The sequence below is a fragment of the Coregonus clupeaformis genome, chromosome 12 (assembly GCF_020615455.1).
Source record: "Coregonus clupeaformis isolate EN_2021a chromosome 12, ASM2061545v1, whole genome shotgun sequence".
Lineage (NCBI taxonomy): Eukaryota > Metazoa > Chordata > Actinopteri > Salmoniformes > Salmonidae > Coregonus > Coregonus clupeaformis.
The window spans coordinates 35,483,783-35,507,859 of NC_059203.1; the positions used below are offsets into that span (position 1 = coordinate 35,483,783).

Here is a 24,077-nt window from a genome sequence, read left to right on the forward strand (position 1 = left end):
ATCTCTGCTCAGGCAGTAACAGCCAGCCAGCCAGACAACCATCTAACGTTATCTCTGTGCTCCCCATTGAACAAGTCATCCTATTTAGCTAGGCTAGTAGCTACAGATGTAGAATCTTATTTTGATCAATCTTTTGTTGCTGAGAATTTTCATGCACAGCAGGAAATGCGAACGTGTAGTATATTTGAGTTTTAAAAAAGACTTCTAAAGTTTGTAATTTCCACTTTGAAATTCTAGACTTGATTTGCCCTAACGAAAAATTTATCAACACCTACAAAAATGTCCATTAATTATAATACACATAATAATTCACATTTCCTGTTGCTGCAGGATTATTTTCCTGCTGTAGCAAACTGGCTCAAATTAAGATCCTACATCTGTAGCTGGCTGACGAAAACATTTGACTAGTTCTTCAAAGTAGGTTAGGCATACTTTCAAGACTACTTGGTACCAACTACTACAACTATCAATTGGTTAGAGCTACAGTACCTCACACTGTCTCTATCCCTCTCGTCGTGATGTTGTGTTCTGTACATTCCTCTCTCATGCGGTCTCATTATGGTCTGTGTGTATTCGCCTCTGTCCGGAGCCGGGAAGAACAGGCACAATGGATTATGGTCATTGTAGTTAATTAACACATTTATGCGCTGAACTAGGTACAGAAACCTACCTGAATTTGTATATAAACTCTTGTTTGTTTTGCAACTGTTTGGACCAATGATTACAACCCAGATCAGCTAGATGCAAGGCGGTATTGAAGGTATCACTGTCTGTCACCTTGATTACTCCAATTTGTCTCTCGACCTGTGCACCTACGTTATAAACGTCCATTCATAGGCTAGGTTGTAGCAACCTCATGATGGGTATAGGGCAAATTCAAGTATCATGTAGTAGCTTAAATCTATCGTTGATACATTGAGCTGGGTGAATGGAATATGAATGACAGTCATCCAATATTCTGTAATAGAAATAAACCCTGCTCATTAAAAAAAAATGGTCCTCCCTAATCTTAAACGGCACCAACCGCCACTGATAGTTACAGTATCTATGATTGTTTTTGTGGTGTGTCCTGGTGCAGATATGGTGTTGGACCAGCAGGAGGCGTCCCATGAGCTGGACGACAGTGTGAGGCTGAAGGTGAGGGAGGCCCTGCTGAAGAGACACCACCATCAGAACGAGAAGAAGAGGTCAGGCCATCACCAGCTCATCCCTGACATGGTGCGCTCCTTTGCCGACGCCGGACGCAAGCACTCTGAACCCCACATGGACAAGAGTGGTGGGTACCAGGAGAGAGGGGTGGGAGGAAGGCCAGATAGAAGGGAAGGGGAGGATAGAAAGCAGGTTGGTGTGTATTGTCATGAATCTTGCCCTGGAGGCAGAGCTGATTTCCGCTAAATGGGCCAGCAGCAAAGTCAAAATTGGCTATATCGTAATAATTCATGAAAATACAAATGTGCTTTTTGGTCCTAATTTAAGGTTAGGGTTAGACATTAGGGTTAGCAGTGTGGTTACGGTTAGGGTTAGGTTAAAAATCGGATTTTGCTACATGTGTCTGTGCCAGCCAGTGACCACTCTGCAGAGCTACTTCCAGTACATGAGTCATTCCAATAAATGCCAACCTGCGAATGGAAAGGGGGGGAAAGGAGGGAAAACGTGAGGGGGAAGGAAAAAGTGAGAGAGGAAGTGAGGGAGGGGGGTAACAGGTGAGTGACATATAGAAAGAGAGTGGGGGAGCGAGAGAAAGAGAGTGGGATGTAGATGTAGGAGGAGACAGAAGTTTAATTGAAACTTCTGTTATTCGTCTACCAGGAATCAATAAAATTGTTCCTAAAGAGAAAATGTCTGATATATTGGCTGAACAACGATTAGTTTCACTCTCTTGGCAGTTGACCAGAGGTACAGAGGAAATGTACCGACAGCACCTCACACTCCTCCACACCCCTATGATCCCTCAGGTCCAGCCGTCTCCCCCCAGCCTCCCCCCACCAACATAGAGGTAAAAAATGGAGCCAGCCATGACAACAGCCAAGTGGACCTTAGCAAGGTACGTGTGTGTGTGTGTGTGTGTGTGTGTGTGTGTGTGTGTGTGTGTGTGTGTGTGTGTGTGTGTGTGTGTGTGTGTGTGTGTGTGTGTGTGTGTGTGTGTGGTACCGCGGTGAAGTGACTCACTGCTGCAATGAAGGCTTATTGTCTGGATCAGAGAGCTGTGAAGGGGAGAGAGAGAGAGAGAGAGAGAGAGAGAGAGAGAGAGAGAGAGAGAGAGAGAGAGAGAGAGAGAGAGAGAGAGAGAGAGAGAGAGAGAGAGAGAGAGAGAGAGAGAGAGAGAGAGAGAGAGAGAGAGAGAGAGAGTTGAGTTTTAAATAATCTTTATTGGGTCTGGGAGCCCACCACACAAATACTCATACAAAACCGTATTTACACATCAATTAAAAACACAACTCCAATTCCTCCTCCACAGTAACTGAACACAACAGCCTCTGAATACCCCATATACTCATAAACAGATCAATATTGTTGACAAGTTTATAATAGGCAAACTCAACCCTTAGTCTTGCTGCCAACATTCCCTCCAGCATTCCCACCACATCCACAGACTCCTGTCCCCGAATACTGTTCTTTCGGGTCTTCCATATGGCTAATTTTGCTGCCCCTAACACAAAATTAAGCAACACAACTACACCTTTCTGACTAAACCTGTACTTTGGCCCAAATATATACAGTTGGGAAGAGAAAACCTCTCCCAGAGCTGAGAACCAATTAGTGATCAGGTCAATCATCCCGACCAACCTGGGACACTGTAAAAACAGATGTGCCAGAGTTTCAGACTGAGCACAGAATGGACACCCCTCCCCAACAGTAGGATCCAGGTGTACCAGATACATGTTGGTGGCTATGGCTCCATGTATTATCCTCCATTGGAGGTCAGCTGTCCTCTTATCAATAGGCAGTTTGTATAATGTTCGCCAACAGCCTTTTGGGGAGGCACCTGGACCAAGCACACCCGCCCACCTCGTCGATTTTACCCCTTCCAGGGAAGAGGCATGGGACACCTTTACACATATTCTGTACATGGCCTTCTTTCCCACCTCCTTGAACTCCCCCAGCTCCGGGGTATCGAAGGAAAGCAGCATCCCCACGTCCTCCTCGAATGCCCCCGCCGCAGCACTAACAATCAGTGCAGGGAACACATAATCCAGACCCTCCTTCCACCGATCAGAATTGGAAATGTCAGTCACATACTGCAGATGAAGTACTGGCAAGGAATCACAGACCTCAGCGACGACCTTCCTCAGTAGGCGAGACGATCGGATCCCCGCTCTTTCTCCCAGCTCCTCCAACGACCTATTCCTGTTCCACATCAGATGACCCAGCTTAGTACACCCCACGCCTAACAGGCATGAACGTAGGCTAGCTGAACCCAGAACACGGGACTGGATGGCAGTGTTGTGAAAAAGAGGCTCTTCAAAAAGCCACATCCCTGGTGGCGTGCAGGCCTTACGGGACTTGACCAGAACTCTCCAAGCCTGCATAACAGACTCATAAAATGGAGTCAGGCCAGGCAACTCACCCCCTCCAGCTTTAAGAGGAAAAGGTGCTTGTCTAAGCCCAAACAGCCCGCTCTCCTCATCAATGCGTAGGCTGTGTCAACCCAGCTAGAACCGTCACTGTACAACAGTCTCTGGGCTGCTTGAAGCCGGAAAGCCATGATCCTGGAAGAAATGTCCACCAGGCCTTGCCCACCCTCATGCAGTGGCAGGTACAGGGCTGAAGCTTTAATCCAATGTTGTCCAGACCAGAAGAAGTTGACAAGGGTCCTCTGAAGCTCTTGTATCAGACCCTTTGGTGGCTGTAAAATCATTAGTCTGTGCCACAGGGTAGAGGCAGCTAGGTTATTAGCTACCAGTACCCTTCCCCTATAAGACAGCTGGGGCAGCACCCATTTCCATCTTGACAGTCTGGCACACACTTTCTCCACTACACCCTCCCAGTTCTTTTTCTGAAAGACATCGGAGCCTAGAAAAAACCCCAAAGTCTTCATCCCATCTCTGCCCCACTGAAGCCCCCCTGGTAACCGTGGAGCGGACCCCATCTGAAGCTGGCCTGCCCACAGCGCTTCACTCTTTCCCCAATTGACTCTAGCTGAGGAGGCCCCCTCATACACCTTTAAGGCGTCTGAGAGAACCTTAACATCCTCATCCCCTGTAATAAAAACTGTCACGTCATCTGCATACGCAGACAGTAATATCGTGGGACCCTTCATTACACCTGGCACAGAGAAACCAGTAAGCTTCGCTCTTAAAAAACAAAGCATTGGTTCAATCGCCAGACTGTATAACTGCCCTGAAATTGGGCATCCCTGCCTGATGCCCCTTTGGACAGGGATGGGACAACTCAAACCACCCCCCACCTTCACCATACACGAGGCCCCAGCATACAGTAAATTCATCCAAGACAAAAAAACATCCCCAAACCCAAAGGCTTTCATTGTTTTAAACAAGTACTGGTGGTCCACACGATCAAAAGCCTTCTCCTGATCCAAAGAAAGTAAACCCACATTTACATCAGACAGTTTACAAATGTCCAAAACATCTCTTATTAGAAACAAGTTGTCAACAATAGAGCGATCAGGTACACAGTAGGACTGGTCCTTGTGGACCAACAATCCCAGATACTCTTTCAACCTGTTTGAGAGACATTTGGAAACAATTTTATATTCTGCACACAGCAAAGCAACAGGTCTCCAATTTTTTATGAGAGCCAAATCCCCCTTTTTTGGCAACAGTGAAAGTACCGCACGTTGACAAGATACAGGAAGAGAGCCCTCATGAAAAGATTCACACACCACTTCATAAAAATCCTCCCCAATAGACCCCCAAAAGTGCTTATAAAACTCAGATGGTAAACCATCAATGCCAGGGGCTCGGCCTGTTGAGAGCTGCATAACTGCTGTGGACAGCTCTTGCAGTGTAATGTCAGAGTCCAATGCGACTCTTTGCTCAGGTAACAACTGTTCAGTACACAGAGAGTCACAATCCTCCGCCTTATAGAGGGCAGAATAGAAATCCACGGCATGTTGACGCATTTCACTGTCATCCGTGGTCACCTTCCCATCAGGGAGACGAAGGCAGACCATCTGTTTACGTTGCAATGTCGACTGTCCTAGGTTTAAAAAAAAAGCACTAGGAGCATCCATATCCTTGAGGGAAGCGAAACGAGACCTAATCAAGGCACCCTTCACTCTTTCATGCAGAAACGACCTCAATTCATGTTTCTTGTCCTGTAAGTTCATGACTAGTCCGGGGTCATTCTGAGTGAGCAACTTCAATTCAATAGATTTAATGTTCTGTTCAAGGGCCCTGATAGTCTCTTTAACTTCAATTCGAGACAGAGCAGTATACTGTTGACAAAATAATCGTATTTGGGCCTTCCCAACCTCCCACCATTGTCTCAAGGACTCAAAATTCCCTTTTGTAACCCTCAATTTTTCCCAAAACAACAAAAACCTTTCACAAAACATGACATCATGTAACAATTTAACATTAAAATACCAATAAGATGATGACCTTCGTGGACAGGACAAGTGAATATCAACAGTGACAATATGGTGATCAGAGAAACCCACAGGAGTAATGTCACACCTTCCAACCCTACTACAGTATTGCTCAGATACATACAACCTGTCTAACCTTGCTGCACTGACATGACCTTCATTAACTTTTAGCCATGTGTACTGCCTAACTTTTGCATTCCTTACTCTCCACACATCAGAAAGCTCAAACTCAGTTAATAGACCAGACAGACAAATTGCTGACCGCAGGTGAGGTTCTTCAGCGGTGCGATCAACAGTAAAATCCACTGTACAGTTCCAGTCCCCCCTAAAACCATACACCCCTCTTGGTCACACTGTCTTAAGGTTTCCTTTATTTTATCAAAACCAACAATACGCTCTGTACCCTCATTAGGAGCATAAACATTCAAAAAAACAAACAAAAACCCCATAACATCCACCTTGACCAATAAAACCCGACCCTTGACAATCTCTGTTGTAGATACCACAGTCACCCCTAAGCCTGAAGAAAACAAGATTGCCACCCCAGCACTGAAATTAGTACCATGACTGAGTACATGCTGCCCCTCCCACCACATACCCCAGTCAGCCTCATTTCCCTCATCACTATGTGTCTCCTGTAGGAAAACTACATTAAGCCTTTTCTGTTTTATTACTTCTAATACCCAAGCCCTCTTATTCCTGTCCCTTCCTCCATTAATATTAAGATAACCTACCCTTAGTACCTCCATATAGAAAAGAAAAAGGAAAAGCAGAAGATACCACAGAGAAACCAGACAAAGAGAATAGAACACCCTATGAGGCATAATCATCATCATTATTTAAATTTTCTCTTAACCTGACCACGTTTCCCACCACCTTTTGCTGCTGCAACAGCAGTAACAAATTTCCTCAAGCGAAACCGCTTCTTCTCACTCAACTGGTCTAACCCCACCGTCTTCTGTAACATCACAGCTGACCTTACAAACTTATCAACATCAAAATAATCTGCCAATTTGACGGATTTCCCAAAAGTCTGATCCAGAAACCCATTTACCTCATCTAGATCGTAAATTGAGTCCTCACCAGCTGATATCGTATCAAGAGAGATATCCATATCCTTCTCCTGATCCTCCTCAACTGAGGCCACAGACCACTGACTCCCCTCTACCACATCCCTTTCAACACTCCCCACTTGCACCCCATCACTCGTACCAGGCATCTCCTCCACTACCTGGGAGACTAGCCCCACCTGAACCCCATTACTCGTAGTGGGTATCTCCTCCACTACCTGGGAGACTAGCCCCACCTGAACCCCATTACTCGTAGTGGGCATCTCCTCCACTACCTGGGAGACTAGCCCCACCTGAACCCCATTACTCGTAGTGGGCATCTCCTCCACTACCTGGGAGACTAGCCCCCCCTGTACCCCAGCACTCATAGTGGGCATCTCCTCCACTACCTGGGAGACTAGCCCCCTGTACCCCAGCACTCATAGTGGGCATCTCCTCCACTACCTGGGAGACTAGCCCCCCCTGTACCCCAGCACTCATAGTGGGCATCTCCTCCACTACCTGGGAGATGAGCTCCACATGAACCCTCTCCTGTAACCCATTACTTGTAGTGGGCATCTCCTCCACTACCTGGGAGATTAGCTCCACATGTACCCCCTCCTGTACCACAGCACTCGTACTGGGCACCTCCTCACCAGTCTGAGGAAATGGCCCTTCAGATCCATCCTTACCTTCTACAAGCTGCATAACATTTCCCTCTGGTACAAGTTGCACCTCTGTGCCCTCAACACGGACAACTTGTTCCTCAGCAACAGATGCGTGTGGCTGCTCTACCACTGTCAGCCCACCTCTTCCTACATCAGTGGGCCCAGGCGTTACGAGGACCACCTGCGCCCCTCCCTCTGCCTTCTCCCTTTTCGGGCAAGCATGTCGCTTATGACCAACATCCCCACACTCAAAACACCGTTGACTACCCGTACTAGCATAAGCCATATACAGTCTATTGTCATACTTGACTTTAAACGATAACTCCAAAGTCTGCTCCGGTGAGTCCAAAAACATAAACACCTGTCGCCGAAAACGACATAACCTGTTTCAACGCCGGGTGTTTGCAACCCAATGGGACAACCTTAATTGAACTTGCAAACTTCCCAAAGCGCAATAACTCGCGCTCCAATAGCTCATTTGGAATGAACGGCGGTACATTTGAAATCGTTACCCTTGTTGACGGAGAAAAAAGCGGCGTAACTTGAATAAACATTCCTTTAAGAAGTATGCCATGCTCAACCATACGATCAACAAGGCGCTCTTCTTTAAGAAATACCACCACCGCTTTATTCATCCGTGACGCATAAGCAACATTCTCATATCCTACCTTCTCTCCTACGGCGACCAGAACCTCTTCCACCGTGACAGTAGCTTCAGTAACACACCTAAAGCCGTGCCGAAGTGACAGGGACGGCGTCCCGATTCGGGCCGCCATCCCCACCAAAATCAGGGTAATTTCGACACGAAAAACAATATACTTAATTCTACCACAACAAAAAAATAGAAATAATAACCTTAATTATGCATAGAAGAAAAAAGGATATCACCAAGAAAAGGAAAACCCAGGATATCTAACTCTACACAACACTCGCACTTAGCACTCACTCAAACAATTCCCAGCACGCACCAAACACTCCCAGCATGCAGAGAGAGAGAGAGAGAGAGAGAGAGAGAGAGAGAGAGAGAGAGAGAGAGAGAGAGAGAGAGAGAGAGAGAGAGAGAGAGAGAGAGAGAGAGAGAGAGAGAGAGAGAGAGAGAGAGAGAGAGAGAGAGAGAGAGAGAGAGAGAGAGAGAGAGAGAGAGAGAGAGAGAGAGAGAGAGAGAGAGAGAGAGAGAGAGAGAGAGAGAGAGAGAGAGAGAGAGAGAGAGAGAGAGAGAGAGAGAGAGAGAGAGAGAGAGAGAGAGAGAGAGAGAGAGAGAGAGAGAGACTGACTCAGTCTCTCACTGATCTAGTCTAAGTCCTAATGGGAGCCAATTCGGCTTTCTCCATGAACAGCAAATACGCCATTACAGTGAGTGGCACACTAGTGTAATATAATCAATGTACAGTATTACACAGACTTGAGCACACAGACATCCCCTGACTTGCTTACTGGGTGATACTGTGTGGCTGCTATGCACCATCCTGCTGGAATCAGTCACTGGTGTCAGTCAGGGAACATCTGGGTCACACAGTGCCCTCCAGGGAGGAGCAGGGGTACTACACATTGTCTCCTTCCCTTCACCTGCTCTGATACGCAACATCAGACTGGTGAAAGCATAGTCCTGATTCTGTATCCACTATGTGTTCTCAGATCAGTGCAGATGAATACTAGGAAAGTAAGTCCCTTTAGACTATGGACTAGAAACCCAAGGAACCCAAGGCCTGAACTCATATAGTAATACTGTAAATAGAAACACAAGCATAGTATAGATAAAAAGACAAGTGTGATACTGCGGCTATGTAGCCTACTGTGGCTATATTTAGTACTATATTAATGGCTTTTTGTCTATAGGTCAGGGATTTAGTTGAAGCATTCATAAACCTCCTTCCTCTCCTCTCCCAGGTGGACATGCACTTCATGAAGAAGATTCCTATAGGAGCCGAGGCCTCTAACGTCCTGGTGGGAGAGCTGGACTTCCTGGAGAGACCTGTGGTGGCCTTCGTACGCCTCTCCCCTGCCGTACTGCTCACTGGACTCACTGAGGTCCCCATACCCACCAGGTAGTGTTGGTCCTATTCTATGATTCTAAAGCATTCATATGATCATGTATGTAATAGGGGACACATCCCAGAATTAGGATTGGCTAAAAGCAATTGGTGAATGTGGTGTGTAGAATCTTCAGTAAATGAACAGAAAATGACAGCCGATATTCTGGTCAGATAGAACAGCCCCCCGATGCTTTCATAGCATAGTAGCATAGCGTATGATAGCATAGCAGTATCCAGTAGTATCCTGTATTGTTAACCCAGTCACTGTTGCAGGTTCATGTTCATCCTCCTGGGCCCAGACGGAAAGGCTCAGCAGTACCATGAGATTGGCCGCTCCATGGCAACCATCATGACTGACGAGGTAAAGTTCAACATTCTTCCTCTTTAACACTAAACATTCAGGGGGTAAATGGCAACTCTTGGTAACCCTAGATAGAGTTACAGAATGTGCCAGTTTGTGTGCCAGATCTTTGTCCTTGTTCTGTGTCAGATCTCAGTTGGCACAGACAATTCATTACCTCCTATCTTTATCAGATCACTCTCAGGACTTCACACTTACCTCCTCTCTCTCTCCCTCCCTCCCTCCCTCCCTCCCTTTCTCCCTTCCTCTCTCTCTGTCAGATTTTCCATGATGTGGCATACAAGGCTAAGGACCGCAGTGACCTGCTGGCTGGTATAGATGAGTTTCTGGATCAGGTGACCGTTCTGCCCCCCGGGGAGTGGGACCCTTCCATCCGCATCGAGCCCCCCAAGAGTGTCCCCTCTCAGGTAATGTGACAGTGGTAATGTGGCTATGGTAATGTGACTGTCGTAATGTGGCTGTGGTAATGTGGCTGTGGTAATGTGACTGTCCCTTTGGCTATGTCTTACTGTATGGTTTAAGTGATCCATTAAACAATGTGGAGCAAACATGAGCACCAGTATGCTTATTTTGTAATGTATTGTTGCAGTGCTTTTTGTGATTGGGGTTCAAATTGTGCTGTTTGTTCCTGATTGGCTGCTGTTGCTAATTGGGAGTTGTTTGATTGGTTGTGTGTGCAGGAGAAGCGGAAAATTCCGGGGGTGCCCAACGGTACAACCTGCCCTGTGGAAGAGGAGTTTCACGCAGAACATCATGGTCCTGAGCTCCAGAGAACAGGAAGGTATGTTACTCTGAACAACATACAGGGTTAGGAGTTAGGCTTAGGTATCTGCTGCTGGGGAACTCAATCAAGGCATAAGAACAAGGATCTTGCCCACAGTATTGTTATTTCTAAATAAAAGTGAATTTATTGTCTAAATGGAGACAAACAAGCAATATTTTTGTTCTTGAGACTTTGACTGAGTTACTTTTGTATTTAACTTTTTATTTTGCATCAATTGAGCTTTGAAGTATTGATATTGGTACTGCTCTCCTCCTCCCCCTCTCCTGTGTAGATTGTTTGGGGGTCTGATCCTGGACATTAAGCGGAAGGCTCCGTTCTATCTGAGTGACTACAAGGATGGGTTGAGTCTGCAGTGTGTTGCCTCCTTCCTCTTCCTCTACTGCGCCTGCATGTCCCCAGTCATCACCTTCGGAGGCCTGCTGGGGGAGGCTACTGAGGGACGCATCGTAAGAACACACACACAAATGTGACCGACCACCTCAATTTGGTCTTCTGTTGCAAAATTTGAAATAGTGGCTAGCGAACAGTACGCTTTAACTTGCAATAAAAAGTGATTTTCTGACAAAATTAGAAACTTATGATATCTGAAAATGTAGCTAGACTCTTACCCGTATACATGGATTAACTCTTCACGACAGACTGGAACCACTTTAACTAAGTAAGACGTCCTCCTGTGTCGTTTCCATTTTGTTTGTAGCTACAGCTTGTTTGGCCCATTGTGTCAAGTCACTCCGTTTCATACTGACCGTCTGCAAAAAGTAGTCCACCACAACTTTTTCCCACTGATCTTTGTCGATAGTGCCTGCTAAATTCAGGGCAGCAATGTTGTTGAGAGCAGTAGCAACACTTTTGCAGTTCTCCATGGCTAACGTTATATCTTAAAAAAAAGCTGTGGTGGCAAGGATTATCTACACATACTGAGGAGCTCATGTTATAGACAGAAGCATGCTACATGGCAGACCAATCCGAACTCATGTCTCGGCATGTCCAGCCCGTTCATTATCTCAGCCAATCATGGCTAGCAGGAAGGTACCTGTCTTTTTCCATGGCTAAACCAACTAGACTTGTAATTTAACAATTTTATTCGTATTTACAGATGGCATATAAATGTGTTATTAAGGCACATGAAAGTTCACATGTTCCAGAAGGCATTTCTGCAAAAAAACGCATTTTGATCAACCCCCAAAAAAATATGTTCAAATGCCTATGCTGTGAAGTAGTGACGTGCGATATACGCCTAGCTTCCTGAAACAGGTCACAAATATGTTCACACACACACACACAGACTCACGCACTAGTGGTGCGGGGGTCAGCTGTTTGTTCACCTGCACCCGCCCGCAATTGCTAATAACCCATCCGCAACTGCGCGACTATATGTGAAAAGTGAAAATCGGAGGCCCACACCCGACCCTAACCCACTAATATAGAAAATGCTCTGTAGGCTACAGTCAGAATTGGTGGGAATTTTTTTTTTTGTTGCCTAATTTTGATACAGTCCCTTCAGAAAATATTCACACCCTTGACTTTTTCCACATTTTGTTGTGTTACAGCCTGAATTAAAAATGTTGATTTTGTGTCACTGGCCTACAAAGTGGAATTATGTTTGTAGAAATTTTTACAAATTAATAAAAAATGAAAAGCTGAAATGTCTTGACTCAATAAGTAGTCAACCCCTTTTTAATGGCAAGCCTAAATATAGTGCATTCGGAAAGTATTCAGACCCCTTGACTTTTTCCACATTTTGTTACGTTACAGCCTTATTCTAAAATGGATTAAATCGTTTTTTCCCCTCATCAATCTACACACAATATCCCATAATAACAAAGCAAAAACAGGTTTTTAGAAATGTTAGCAAATATCACATTTACATAAGTATTCAGACCCTTTACTCAGTACTTTGTTGAAGCACCTTTGGCAGTGATTAATGCCTCAAGTCTTCTTGGGTATGACGCTACAAGCTTGGCACATCTGTATTTGGGGAGTTTCTCCCATGCTTTTCTGCAGATCCTCTCAAGCTCTGTCAGGGTGGATGAGGAGCATCGTTGCACAGCTATTTTCAGGTCTCTCCAGAGATGTTCGATCTAGTTCAAGTCCGGTCTCTGGCTGGGCCACTCAAGGACATTCAGAGACTTGTCCCGAAGCCACTCCTGTGTTGTCTTGGCTGTGTGTTTAGGGTCGTTGTCTTGTTGGACGGTGAACCTTCACCCCAATCTGAGGTCCTGAGAGCTATGGAGCAGGTTTTCATCAAGGATCTCTCTGTACTTGGCTCCATTCATCTTTCCCTCGATCCTGACTAGTCTCCCAGTCCCTGCCGCTGAATAACATCCCCACAGCACGATGCTGTGACCTCCATGTTTCACTGTAGGGATGGTGCTAGGTTTCCTCCAGACGTGATGCTTGGCATTCAGGCTAAAGAGTTCAATCTCGATTTCATCAGACCAGAGAATCTTGTTTCTCATGGTCGGAGAGTCCTTTACGTGCCTTTTGGTGAACACCAAGCGGCTGTCATGTGCCTTTTACTGAGGAGTGGCTTCCGTCTGGCCACTCTACCATAAAGGCCTGATTGATGGAGTGCTGCAGAGATGGGTGTCTCTCTGGAAGGTTCTCCCATCTCCACAGAGGAACTCTGCAGCTCTGTCAGAGTGACCATCGGGTTCTTGGTCACCTCCCCTGATTGCTCAGTTTGGCCGGGCGGTTTAAGAATGATGGAGGCCACTGTGTTCTTGAGGACCTTCAATGCTGCAGACATTTTTTGGTACCCTTCCCCAGATCTGTGCCTCGACACAATCCGGTCTCGGAGCTCTACAGACAATTCTTTCAACCTTATGGCTTGGTTTTTGCTCTGACATGCACTGTCAACTGTGGGAGCTTATATAGGCAGGTGTGTGCCTTTCCAAATCATGTCCAATCAATTGAATTTACCACAGGTGGATTCCAATCAAGTTGTAGAAACATCTCAAGGATGATCAATGGAAACAGGATGCACCTGAGCTCAATGTTGAGTCTCATAGCAAAGGGTCTGAATACTTATTTAAATAAGTTATTTATGTTTTTAATTTTTTATAAATTTGCACAAAAAAAAAATCCTGTTTTTGCTTTGTCATTATGAGGTATATTTGATGAGGAAAAAAAATAATTGTATCCATTTTAGAATAAGGCTGTAACGTAACAAAATGTGGAAAAAGTAATGGGGTCTGACTACTTTCCGAATGGACTTACTCTGTGTGCAATAATAGTGTTTTACATGATTTTTTTATGACTACCTCATCTCTGTACCCCACACATATAATTATATTTAAGGTCCCTCAGTCGAGCAGTGAATTTCAAACACAGATTAAAGCACAAAGACCATGGAGTTTTTCCAATGCCTCGCAAAAAAGGGCACCTATTGGTAGATGGTTACAAATAAAAAAAGCAGACATTGAATATCCCTTTGAGCATGGTGAAGTTATTAATTACACTTTGGAGGGTGTATCAATACACCCAGTCAATACAAAGATACAGGCGTCCTTCCTAACTCACTTGCCAGAGAGGAAGGAAACCGCTCAGGGATTTCACCATGAGGCCAATGGTGACTTTAAAACAGTTACAGAGTTTAATGGCTGTGATTGGAGAAACGTGAGGATGGATCAACAACATTGTAGTTACTCCACAATACTAACCTAAATGACAGTGAAAAGAATGAAGCCTGTACAGAATACAAATAATCCAAAACATGCATCCTGTTTGCAATAAGGCACTAAAGTAAAACTGTCCTGAATACAAAGTGTTATGTTTGGTGCAAATCCAACACAACACATCACTGAGTACCACTCTTCATATTTTGAATCATGGTGGTGGCTGCATCATGTTATGGGAATGCTTGTCATCGGCATGGACTAGGGAGTTTTTTAGGATAAAAAGTAACGGAATAGAGCTAAGCACAGGCAAAATCATAGAGGAAAACCTGGTTCAGTCTGCTTTCCAACAGACACTGGGAGACAAATACACCTTTCATCAGGACAATAACCTAAAACATAAGGCCAAGTCTACACTCTAGTTGCTTACCAAGAGGCCATTGAATGTTCCTGAGTGGCCTAGTTACAGTTTTGACTTAAATCGGCTTGAAAATCTATGGCAAGACTTGAAAGTGGCTGTCTAGCAATGATCAACAACCAACTTGACAGAGGTTGACAGAGGTTGAGTTTTAAAAATAATTATCTGCGAATATTGTACAATCCAGGTGTGCAAAGCTCTTAGAGACTTACCCAGAAAGACTCACAGTTGTAATCACTGTCAAAGGTGATTCTAACATCTATTGTCTCAGGGGTGTGAATACTTATGTAAATGAGATATTTCTGTATTTCATTTTCAATAAATTTGCTAACATTTCTAAAACTTTTTTCACTTTGCCATTATGGGGTATTGTGTGTAGATTTGTGAAGAAATAAATAAATATATATGTCTTCCATTTTGAATTCAGACTGTAACAACAAAATGTGGAGTAAGTCAAGGGGTATGAATACTTTTTGAAGGCACTGTATGTTTCTGTTTATAATTTCCGACATTTTGGTAGTCTATTTGTTTGTGAACTTGTCTATAATTAGAAACATGTAGCTTCTCTTCTGTCATTATATGTTGCCCCAGAAGACTAAATAAACCCTTGCTCACCAGAATGTCGTAAATCGATAGAATGAATGCTTCAATCTAGTTGACATAGGTAAAGTTATCTTTGTCATCGCTGCTTCTTTCATAGAGCGAAGACGTTTAGGGACCAGGGAGAAAATTAAATCACTCAACAACAAAAAAACGGGAAAGATGTTCTGTGCAAAATTTCAAAATGACAGTTTGACTGGTTGTAAGGAAATTGAAAGCTGTGATAAGATTTCAGTTTGGCTTAGATGCATATTTTATGTGGTTTAAATACTATCAGCTTTTATGATGCTGATAAAGATAGCACCTCTACCGAGTGCATATTCATATTCTCTCAAGATGCTGAAATAAATTAATCATATTTCTCCACTCCTGTTCCCAGATTCAAAATGTAGCCTTCATTTGGTGTATAAATTTACTGCAAGAAATGCTTAATTCTGCAGGAGTTATTATTAATGCTATGTGAGAGGTTATAGACCTACAGTCAGTGTCCAGATTCCAGTTTACATTTAACCCATCTAAACAGTAGGCTACAGTTCCCTTGACATGCCATAGGCCTATTTGAAGTCCCGTCTTGTGACTGTTGAATTTGTATAGTGCCTCACAATCATCACACGTAACATAGACGGCACTGTTTTCATCTTCTTTTACCACTTCACTAAATATTTTCTAAACATGACTTTTCTGGCCCTCCCTTCTCTTTATTGTCAACTCTCCTTTCGCAGCTTTTCTCTTATTGAATTAAACTCCGACATTGTCCTTTTTGCCTCTGTGGATCAACATTAAACTTTTCTAGGCGTTACCAAAAGCTTTTGACGATTGCCGTGTAGACTATTTGGCGCGCGTACAGTTAACCTCTAAAGCTTAGGCTTACGCACCAATGCCAGATAGCCTAAAATAATGAAAGAAAACCTAAAAGTAGCCTATAGATATAAATTGCACAAGAATAGGACATTTATGGTTTGTTTAAGGTGTTGTTTTCTCTGTATTCAAACCACCACCCAGCCGCCCTTCATACACACAATATTTCATGACCCTAAACTCACACATCACTATCACGCACACACACTCAGGTACAGTCAGATCAAATCAAAATGAAATGCATATGCATGCATGCATGCACGCACACACATACACACCAACACTCTCACTCACACCCTTTGTTCTTGCTTATCTTTGTGTGTGTGTGTGTGTGTGTGTGTATCTCAGAGTGCCATTGAGTCTCTGCTGGGAGCATCCATGACAGGGGTGGCCTACTCTCTGTTTGCTGGTCAGCCTCTCACCATCCTGGGTAGCACAGGCCCTGTCCTCGTCTTTGAGAAGATCCTCTTCAAGTTCTGCAAGTCAGTACATTCTCTTCATTTATATTAATGTATTTTTATGTACTATAATTAGGGCCTGACTGTTAATATTTCCTCTGACTGTCTCCCAACCCTCCTCCCTCTCTCAGGGACTATGACCTGTCCTACCTGTCTCTGAGGACCTGTATCGGCCTGTGGACAGCCTTCCTGTGTCTCATCCTGGTGGCCACAGATGCCAGCTCCCTGGTCTGCTACATCACCCGCTTCACCGAGGAAGCCTTTGCTTCGCTTATCTGCATCATCTTCATCTACGAGGCTCTGGAGAAGCTCATCCACCTGGGGGAACACTACCCCATCAACACCCACAGCAACCTGGACAAGCTCACACTGGCATAGTGAGGACCATACACCTTCCTGTTTCTACCCTTTTCTGTTTCTGTCTTTATTTATCTGTTTCTTACTTTAATTATTTATTTCTTCTCACACACTGACATAGAGAGAAGAGCTTCCATGTTCTCCTTTTGTGTCATTTAGTCCCTTTGAAGTAATACTACTGTGTGTGTGAGAGTATGCTTGAGAGTGTCTCCTGTGTGTGAAATAATGTTTCCTGTGGCTTAAGTGAACTGAACTGAGTATCTCTCTCTTTCTCTCTCTGTAGCTGTCGGTGTGCAGAGCCTGATAACCCCAGTAATACAACCCTGGAGCTATGGAGTCAGAAAAACATCACTGCTTCTGCTGTGCCTTGGGCCAACCTTACTGTCAAGGTAACTCAGCCGAAACACACACACACACAGAAACACACACAATCACAGGGCCGGTTAATGCAGGAGCTTACCGGGGCTGAAGCCCCTGAGCCCAGGCCCGTGGGGGGCCCAAAAGGCAGCAAAAAATTTAAAATAATAAAATAATAACAAGTATGATTCAAATGATTTTAAAAATGTATACTGTTTATATTATAAATACAGTATATATGATATATGTAGTATATATTTTAATTTTTTTCACTGCAACCACCAACCACAGGAAGACTCAGGAGCCCGCTCTCAATGAGTGTAGTCAGCCTGCTGCTGCCTGCTGCTGCTCTGCTAATCATCAGATGGGGGGAGGAGAGGAGGTAGGGGGATTGATTGGGTAACTGATTAATAAAAACAATTAAAATAAACTGCATAATAAATCAACCTGACTGGTCAACTGTGTGAGTCAGGGGCCCAAGCCTGTAGGGGCCCAATAGGCAAAACAAAATGTATATATAGAAAATATATATTATTAACCATTTTTATCCAACCACAGGAGCCCGTGCTCAAAGTTCAAAATACACCAGAGAGCATAATTTAGCCACAGAGGATGAATAGTTTATAAAAAATAACTGTGGATTAAAGTTTTATCACATAAATACAGGTCTCTGCCAAAATGTAAGGAAACACCAACATAAAGGTCTTAAAAGGGTGTTTGGCCACCACGAGCTGCCAGAACAGCTTCAATGAGCCTTGGCATAGATTATACAAGTGGACCTAAACCATGCCAGGAAAATGCACCCCACACCATAACATAAACTTTGTATCCTTTGTTCCGGTATGCCTACAGTCGGGAAGGCCGCAGTTTGGGCAGCATGCCCGACAAATATAGGCTACAGCTTGTTGCGTAGTGGCCATAGACATATAATCCATAGAAGGGTTTTGTAACCTCTTACCCTGGCAATTTGACTGTTCAACCCATGGGTACACTAGCAATGGATGCCAGTCCTGACTTGAATGGGATTATATTTCTATGGTTGGTTGCGGCTGTCGGTTTGCCTTTTGCAGATTTCAAAATACAATTGCACACACACACACACACACACACACACACACACACACACACACAGGAGCCTGCTCTCAATGTTCCAAATCCTCAGAGAGCATAATTTAGCCACAGAGGATCAATAATTTATCAAAAATAACTGGACCTAAACAATGGCAGGAAAATGCACCCGACACCATAACATATACTATGTATCCACACACACACACACACCTCACACACACACACACAAACCTCAAGATAATACAGCAGACGTGTGTACTACGATGCTAGCTAGATCTACTCAAGATTTTATAAAGCTAGCCAGCTTCAGTTAGCTTCACATTCCAGTTTAGGCTTCATCCATGTTACTAAGGTGGATATAGACCTATTTCCCGGTCGCATCATGAAAAGTTGTGTGTGCAGTTTGTAATCAGAAAGCTCTTTTTTACCTAGCAGTGGATACGACCACATGCAACTTCAAATGCAGCTCATGCAAGTTAACAAACACGTAATCAGATGGTTATCATCTACAACATCGCAGATGTCATCAGATAATTGATTACCCAGCAAGCTAGTAAGCCAGCAAGGCAAGGTAAAATATCACAAATAGAGCAAGATAAAGCCGAAATAATAATATACTTGTTGAACATAGCTATAGCCATCAGTCTTGAATGTTTTCTTGGTCATCACTCACTCACTGTTAATTCGTGAAGGTCCCGACTTTAGCATTAGCTGTACAGCTACAGAGCTTTTTGGTGCTGGGATGTGGCGCATTAATCTAACATGACATTTGCTTGTACTTTCATGTCACACTTGAATTAAAGACATGCTCCAGAACTTTGGCGACTGGTAAGTATTGTCATACAAAAGTTTTACTATGCGTGATGTTTCAAATGCATCCTGATGTTACTAAATATGTAATGTGATAGGTATTTATTTTAATATTATTACTTTTAACACAACAAAAAATTGATTAATAAAATATTTAATCAGTCGTCTTTCTCAAAAGAAGAGGATGATGATGGAATCTTTGCGAGAGGAAGGGAATCTGATTTCATTGGTCCTCAACTCGTGGAGGATAATGGAGTTAGCCCTAAGTTAGCCTGCCCCAGAGCAGGTTAGTTCTGAAGTATTTGTTGCCATAGAAATTTACCTGGCTAAAAGGTGATACCGGTTATCCCGAGTTGAACTCAGAGTTTACCAAAGTTAGCTTGCTAACTGTCCCACTTTAACCAAACAGCTATGCTCAAAGGCTTTCTATAGAATTCATAGTCTACATGAACCCTACATAAGTGCTTCAAAAATGTTATAGATAAAGCTGTTTTTTTTTACATGTCTTTTTTACATTTCTAGTGGCAGTGGTGGCAAGTGGTGTGAATTGCAACCCATCGTTGCTGAGGCAGTGGTGAATATTATCCACAATGCTTGCGCTCTCTATTGGAGATTGGTTATGTACGGGGAAAAAAGGCAACATCTATTTGATCAAATATATATTAATTTCTTTACCCCCTTTTTAGTGATATCCAATTAGTAGTTACAGTCTTGTCCCATCGCTGCAACTCCCGTACGGACTCGGGAGAGGCGAAGGTCTAGAGCCATGCGTCCTCCGAAACACGACCCTGCCAAGCCGCACTGCTTCTTGACACACTGCTCGCTTAAACCGGAAGCTGCCGCACCAATGTGTCGGAGGAAACACTGTACAGCTGGCGACCGAAGCCCGCCACAAGGAATCGCTAGAGCGCGATGGGACAAGGACATCGCGGCCGGCCAAACCCTCCCCTAACCCGGACGATGCTGGGCCAATTGTGCGCCACCTCATTGGTCTCCCGGTCGCGGCCGGCTGCGACACAGCCTGGGATCGAACCCGGTGTAGTGCCTTAGACATTTTGAGCGGCTGTCTTTAGGTATCCTTTCGCAGATGCAATATCGTAGCCTATGAGGTCCATCCGAGGCGTGATGATTGCTGGTTGAAAACTTAACCCAATACCCCGCCAGGACGACTTGAAATATAGTCAGCCCTGGCAATTTTTTTAATAGTTCGGTAAGAGACTACTATACATGTCAAATCAAATCATGGGCTACATCCCACTCATGTTGCTGTTTAGCTTTTGTGATGTTTCAGCCACCAGGTGCAGATCATATTTAGATTCAGTAGAAGCAGAGAAGAAGTGTCAGTAGTGTATGCTGTGTCTGAAGTTGTCCAGGGGAGATTAGAATCAGCAATGGTGGGTCTGGGACGTGAACCCAAAACAGTTGCAGTGCTGTCTGAGCTATTCTTAGATATTGTTTTGTGTGTTTGTGATTCTTCAGGAGTGCATAGGTCTGCAGGGCCACTTTGTGGGTACAGCTTGTGGACACCATGGCCCCTACACCCCTGACGTACTCTTCTGGTCGGCCATCCTCTTCTTCGCCACTGTCTTCATGTCAGCCTTCCTCAAAGAGTGTAAGACCAGCCGCTATTTCCCCACCAGGGTAAGACATTACAACACAGTGTAAATGTATGAAGCACAATCTGAAGTAGATTACATTTACATTTTAGTCATTTAGCAGACGCTCTTATTCAGAGCGACTTACAGTTAGTGAATACATTATTTTTTTTTATACTGGCCCCCCGTGGGAATCTAACCCACAACCCTGGCGTTGCAAACGCCATGCTCTATCAACTGAGCTACATCCCTGCCGGCCATTCCCTCCCCTACCCTGGACGACGCTGGGCCAATTGTGCGCCGCCCATGAGTCTCCCGGTCGCGGCCGGCTGCGACAGAGCCTGGATACGAACCAGGATCTCTAGTGGCACAGTTAGCACTGCGATGCAGTGCCTTAGACCACTGCGCCACTCAGGAGTAGATCCCAATACAATGGTTGTGGCATTGGTGTTTGGAAGGGAACTGGTTCCAAATTGAGTGGAAAATATAAAGAATTATAAAGCTGAGGCTACAGTGTTAATTGTTCTATACGCTGCTTATTCTAGACCTATGTTTTTTTGTTTTGGTAGATATTTTTGTATTGTTGAATCATCGAAGACCCCTTCCTGCTTTGTTCAGGTGCGGTCCATGATCAGTGACTTTGCGGTCTTTATCACCATTGTATTTATGGTCATGCTTGACTTCCTGATTGGAATCCCCTCGCAGAAGCTGCAGGTGCCCAGCAACTTTAAGGTAAGACGAAAAGATCATTGTTTTTTATGTGATAGGTGGTATATAAACGATCTAGCCGATCCATTCCGTACCCTGCTAGCTCAGATGTATTCTTTTCTTTTTGTCTCTGTCCGTTCTACTAACTAGCCCACCCGAGATGACCGTGGTTGGTTGATCAACCCGATAGGTCGAAACCCGTGGTGGACGGTCCTGGCTGCCTCCATCCCTGCTCTGCTCTGCACCATCCTCATCTTCATGGACCAACAGATCACCGCTGTCATCATCAACCGCAAGGAGCACAAACTACTGGTGAGAGGAAGACAAGTCTGTATTTATTGGTCCCAAATATTATTTTACAAAGGACTGGGATGCCGTTACACTGTTGGAGGTATGGCAATGCAAGACTTCACTGTGACCATTACCCAATAGTTAGTCTGAAGGAACTTGTTCTTACTGCAGCTTTGTTCTGAGGGCACAAGTCAGAATTTTTGTTAAAATACTAAATAAAATATTCAGGTCTGTGTGCCTATGTGTCTGTTTGTTGGTCTATCTGTGCGATTTTTCATGCGTTATTTTCCCTCCATGTATTTACACCATCCCCCTTACAGAAGGGCTGTGGCTATCATCTGGATCTGCTGATGGTGGGGGTGATGCTGGCTGTGTGCTCCATCATGGGCCTGCCCTGGTTCGTGGCAGCCACCGTCCTCTCCATCTCCCACGTCAACAGCCTGAAGCTGGAGTCAGAGAGCTCAGCCCCCGGGGAACAGCCCCGCTTCCTCGGCATCAGAGAGCAGAGGCTCACAGGCCTGGTCATCTTCCTACTGATGGGCCTCTCTGTCTTCATGACTGGGGCTCTGCAGTTCATTCCCATGCCCGTCCTGTATGGAGTATTTCTCTACATGGGAGCCTCGTCTTTGAGGGGAATACAGGTAATGCCTTACAAAGCACATCAACAGCAGCAACACATACACACACACACATGTGTTGCCATTATAAGTCAGCGTCTTACAATTCCAATTTGATCTTCTTTCCTCTCTCAGTTCTTTGACCGTCTAAAGCTGTTTGGTATGCCAGCCAAGCACCAGCCAGACTTCATCTACCTGAGACACGTTCCCCTGAGGAAGGTGCACCTGTTCACTATCACCCAGCTCACCTGCCTGGCCCTGCTCTGGATCATCAAGACCTCCAAGGCAGCCATCGTCTTCCCCATGATGGTAACAATTACACTATGGCACAGAGCATAGCAGTACTGTAGTACTGCTTCTTCTAAACCTATTTCTTCTGGTTGGTCCCATTGAGCAGGAATGGTATTAGCTTTGGGAATCTCTGTGTAAATGGCTGAAAGTATTTTGTTATATCGTTGTATTGAATATCATACTTGTGAAATATCACATCTAGCAATATGAGTGTATGTATGTATGTGTGTGTGTGTGTGTTTGTGTGTGTTGTGTAGGTGCTGGCTCTAGTGTTCATCCGTAAGTTGTTGGACCTTTGCTTCACTAAGAGGGAGCTGAGTTACCTGGACGACATAATGCCTGAGAGCAAGAAGAAACAACTGCATGACGCCTCCAAGAATGTTGACGTTGAGGTACTCCCTCTAATTACAGTATGATTACAGTATGCTTTGATCCTATAACATTCAACACAACTGGTTTAGGAACATGGAGGTCAACTTTGCTTTGCCACCACTAGAGGCAATGTTGTATGGAGTATGGCATATTATGTGACTAAAGGCTGAAATACACTACACGTCTTTTGCCGGGTGTACAGGCTCTACCCATCGGAAAACCTCTCACATTTAACGATTCAGTCAAGCCAAATTATTGTGAAATAGTAATAAGTACATACACCTCGCGGAACCTCTGCGACAGTGCGATTGGACAATCGGGCCAGATTCTGCATATATCTGCCGGGCAATCGAGGAAGATGCTGTGTTCTTTTATGTGCTTTGTTATCAGGGGTGTAGTGCAGCCGGTGCACAGTGGAGCGACGCTCCTCTACTTCTCAGAATGGTGCTCGTTTAATAAAGTTTAGATGAAAGTTGAATCAATATGCTTTGATTGAAACAAAATACAAGTGGAAGTATAGCTTCTTAACTCCCTCTGCTAACAGTAGTTAGGTTACTAAGCCTACATCATTCAAGAAGAAGAAGAAGATCGAAACGCATATTTCCATGAAACTGATTGGGATCGAATGGTTGGCATGCAGCATGGACGTTTCACCCGTAAAAAGTGAAGAATTATCATTCACGATTGACAGTGATGATGGCCTATAATTTATAATAAGGTAGGCCTAATTTGGTGTTTTAGGATTTTAAAACTAGAAACATTTCCTTGAGCCACTATGTGTAGGCATAGGCAATTGTTACATTTTGGATGATGCATTGTAGGCTATGTAAATTATATTCTAAAATTATATCCTACAACAGGCTACATTTCGGTACCAAATTTCATTTAGAAATTATGACGTAATTTTAAAAAAATAGCACTACATCAATGATTGTCATGCTCCGAAAAAGCTAAGACAAAAGCAAGAATGAAGCGAATTTTGGCATGCAACTGGTTACGGCAAAGAGGACAATATGGAGTGTTGATTTTGCAGAAAGAGCTTTGGGTAGCCCAGCAGACCAGCTAGCTTGTGTGTGTGTGTGTGTGTGTGTGTGTGTGTGTGTGTGTGTGTGTGTGTGTGTGTGTGTGTGTGTGTGTGTGTGTGTGTGTGTGTGTGTGTGTGTGTGAGATGAACTTGTGAGGTAGGTGAAGAGAACCTTTATAGTTCTGAG

General features: G+C 44.3%; 1 protein-coding gene and 1 non-coding gene across 2 annotated transcripts in view; both read left to right on the plus strand.

Annotated features, from left to right (window-relative positions):
• slc4a8 (solute carrier family 4 member 8) overlaps window positions 1-24,077 on the plus strand; it is a 62,730-nt gene that overhangs the window by 31,813 nt on the left and 6,840 nt on the right. Inside the window, exons 6-21 of the mRNA XM_041891273.1 lie at window positions 1,079-1,276; window positions 1,956-2,044; window positions 9,156-9,313; window positions 9,575-9,662; window positions 9,923-10,069; window positions 10,343-10,443; window positions 10,718-10,892; window positions 16,288-16,421; window positions 16,529-16,774; window positions 17,038-17,143; window positions 20,472-20,633; window positions 21,206-21,319; window positions 21,446-21,607; window positions 21,907-22,227; window positions 22,339-22,512; window positions 22,752-22,886. Of these exons, the coding sequence (XP_041747207.1) occupies window positions 1,079-1,276; window positions 1,956-2,044; window positions 9,156-9,313; window positions 9,575-9,662; window positions 9,923-10,069; window positions 10,343-10,443; window positions 10,718-10,892; window positions 16,288-16,421; window positions 16,529-16,774; window positions 17,038-17,143; window positions 20,472-20,633; window positions 21,206-21,319; window positions 21,446-21,607; window positions 21,907-22,227; window positions 22,339-22,512; window positions 22,752-22,886 (2,510 nt within the window). The remainder of the gene's footprint in view (window positions 1-1,078; window positions 1,277-1,955; window positions 2,045-9,155; window positions 9,314-9,574; window positions 9,663-9,922; window positions 10,070-10,342; window positions 10,444-10,717; window positions 10,893-16,287; window positions 16,422-16,528; window positions 16,775-17,037; window positions 17,144-20,471; window positions 20,634-21,205; window positions 21,320-21,445; window positions 21,608-21,906; window positions 22,228-22,338; window positions 22,513-22,751; window positions 22,887-24,077) is intronic.
• LOC121578826 lies at window positions 20,068-20,212 on the plus strand. The gene has a single exon (XR_006002830.1). It is a non-coding gene; the product is annotated as a U4 spliceosomal RNA (small nuclear RNA).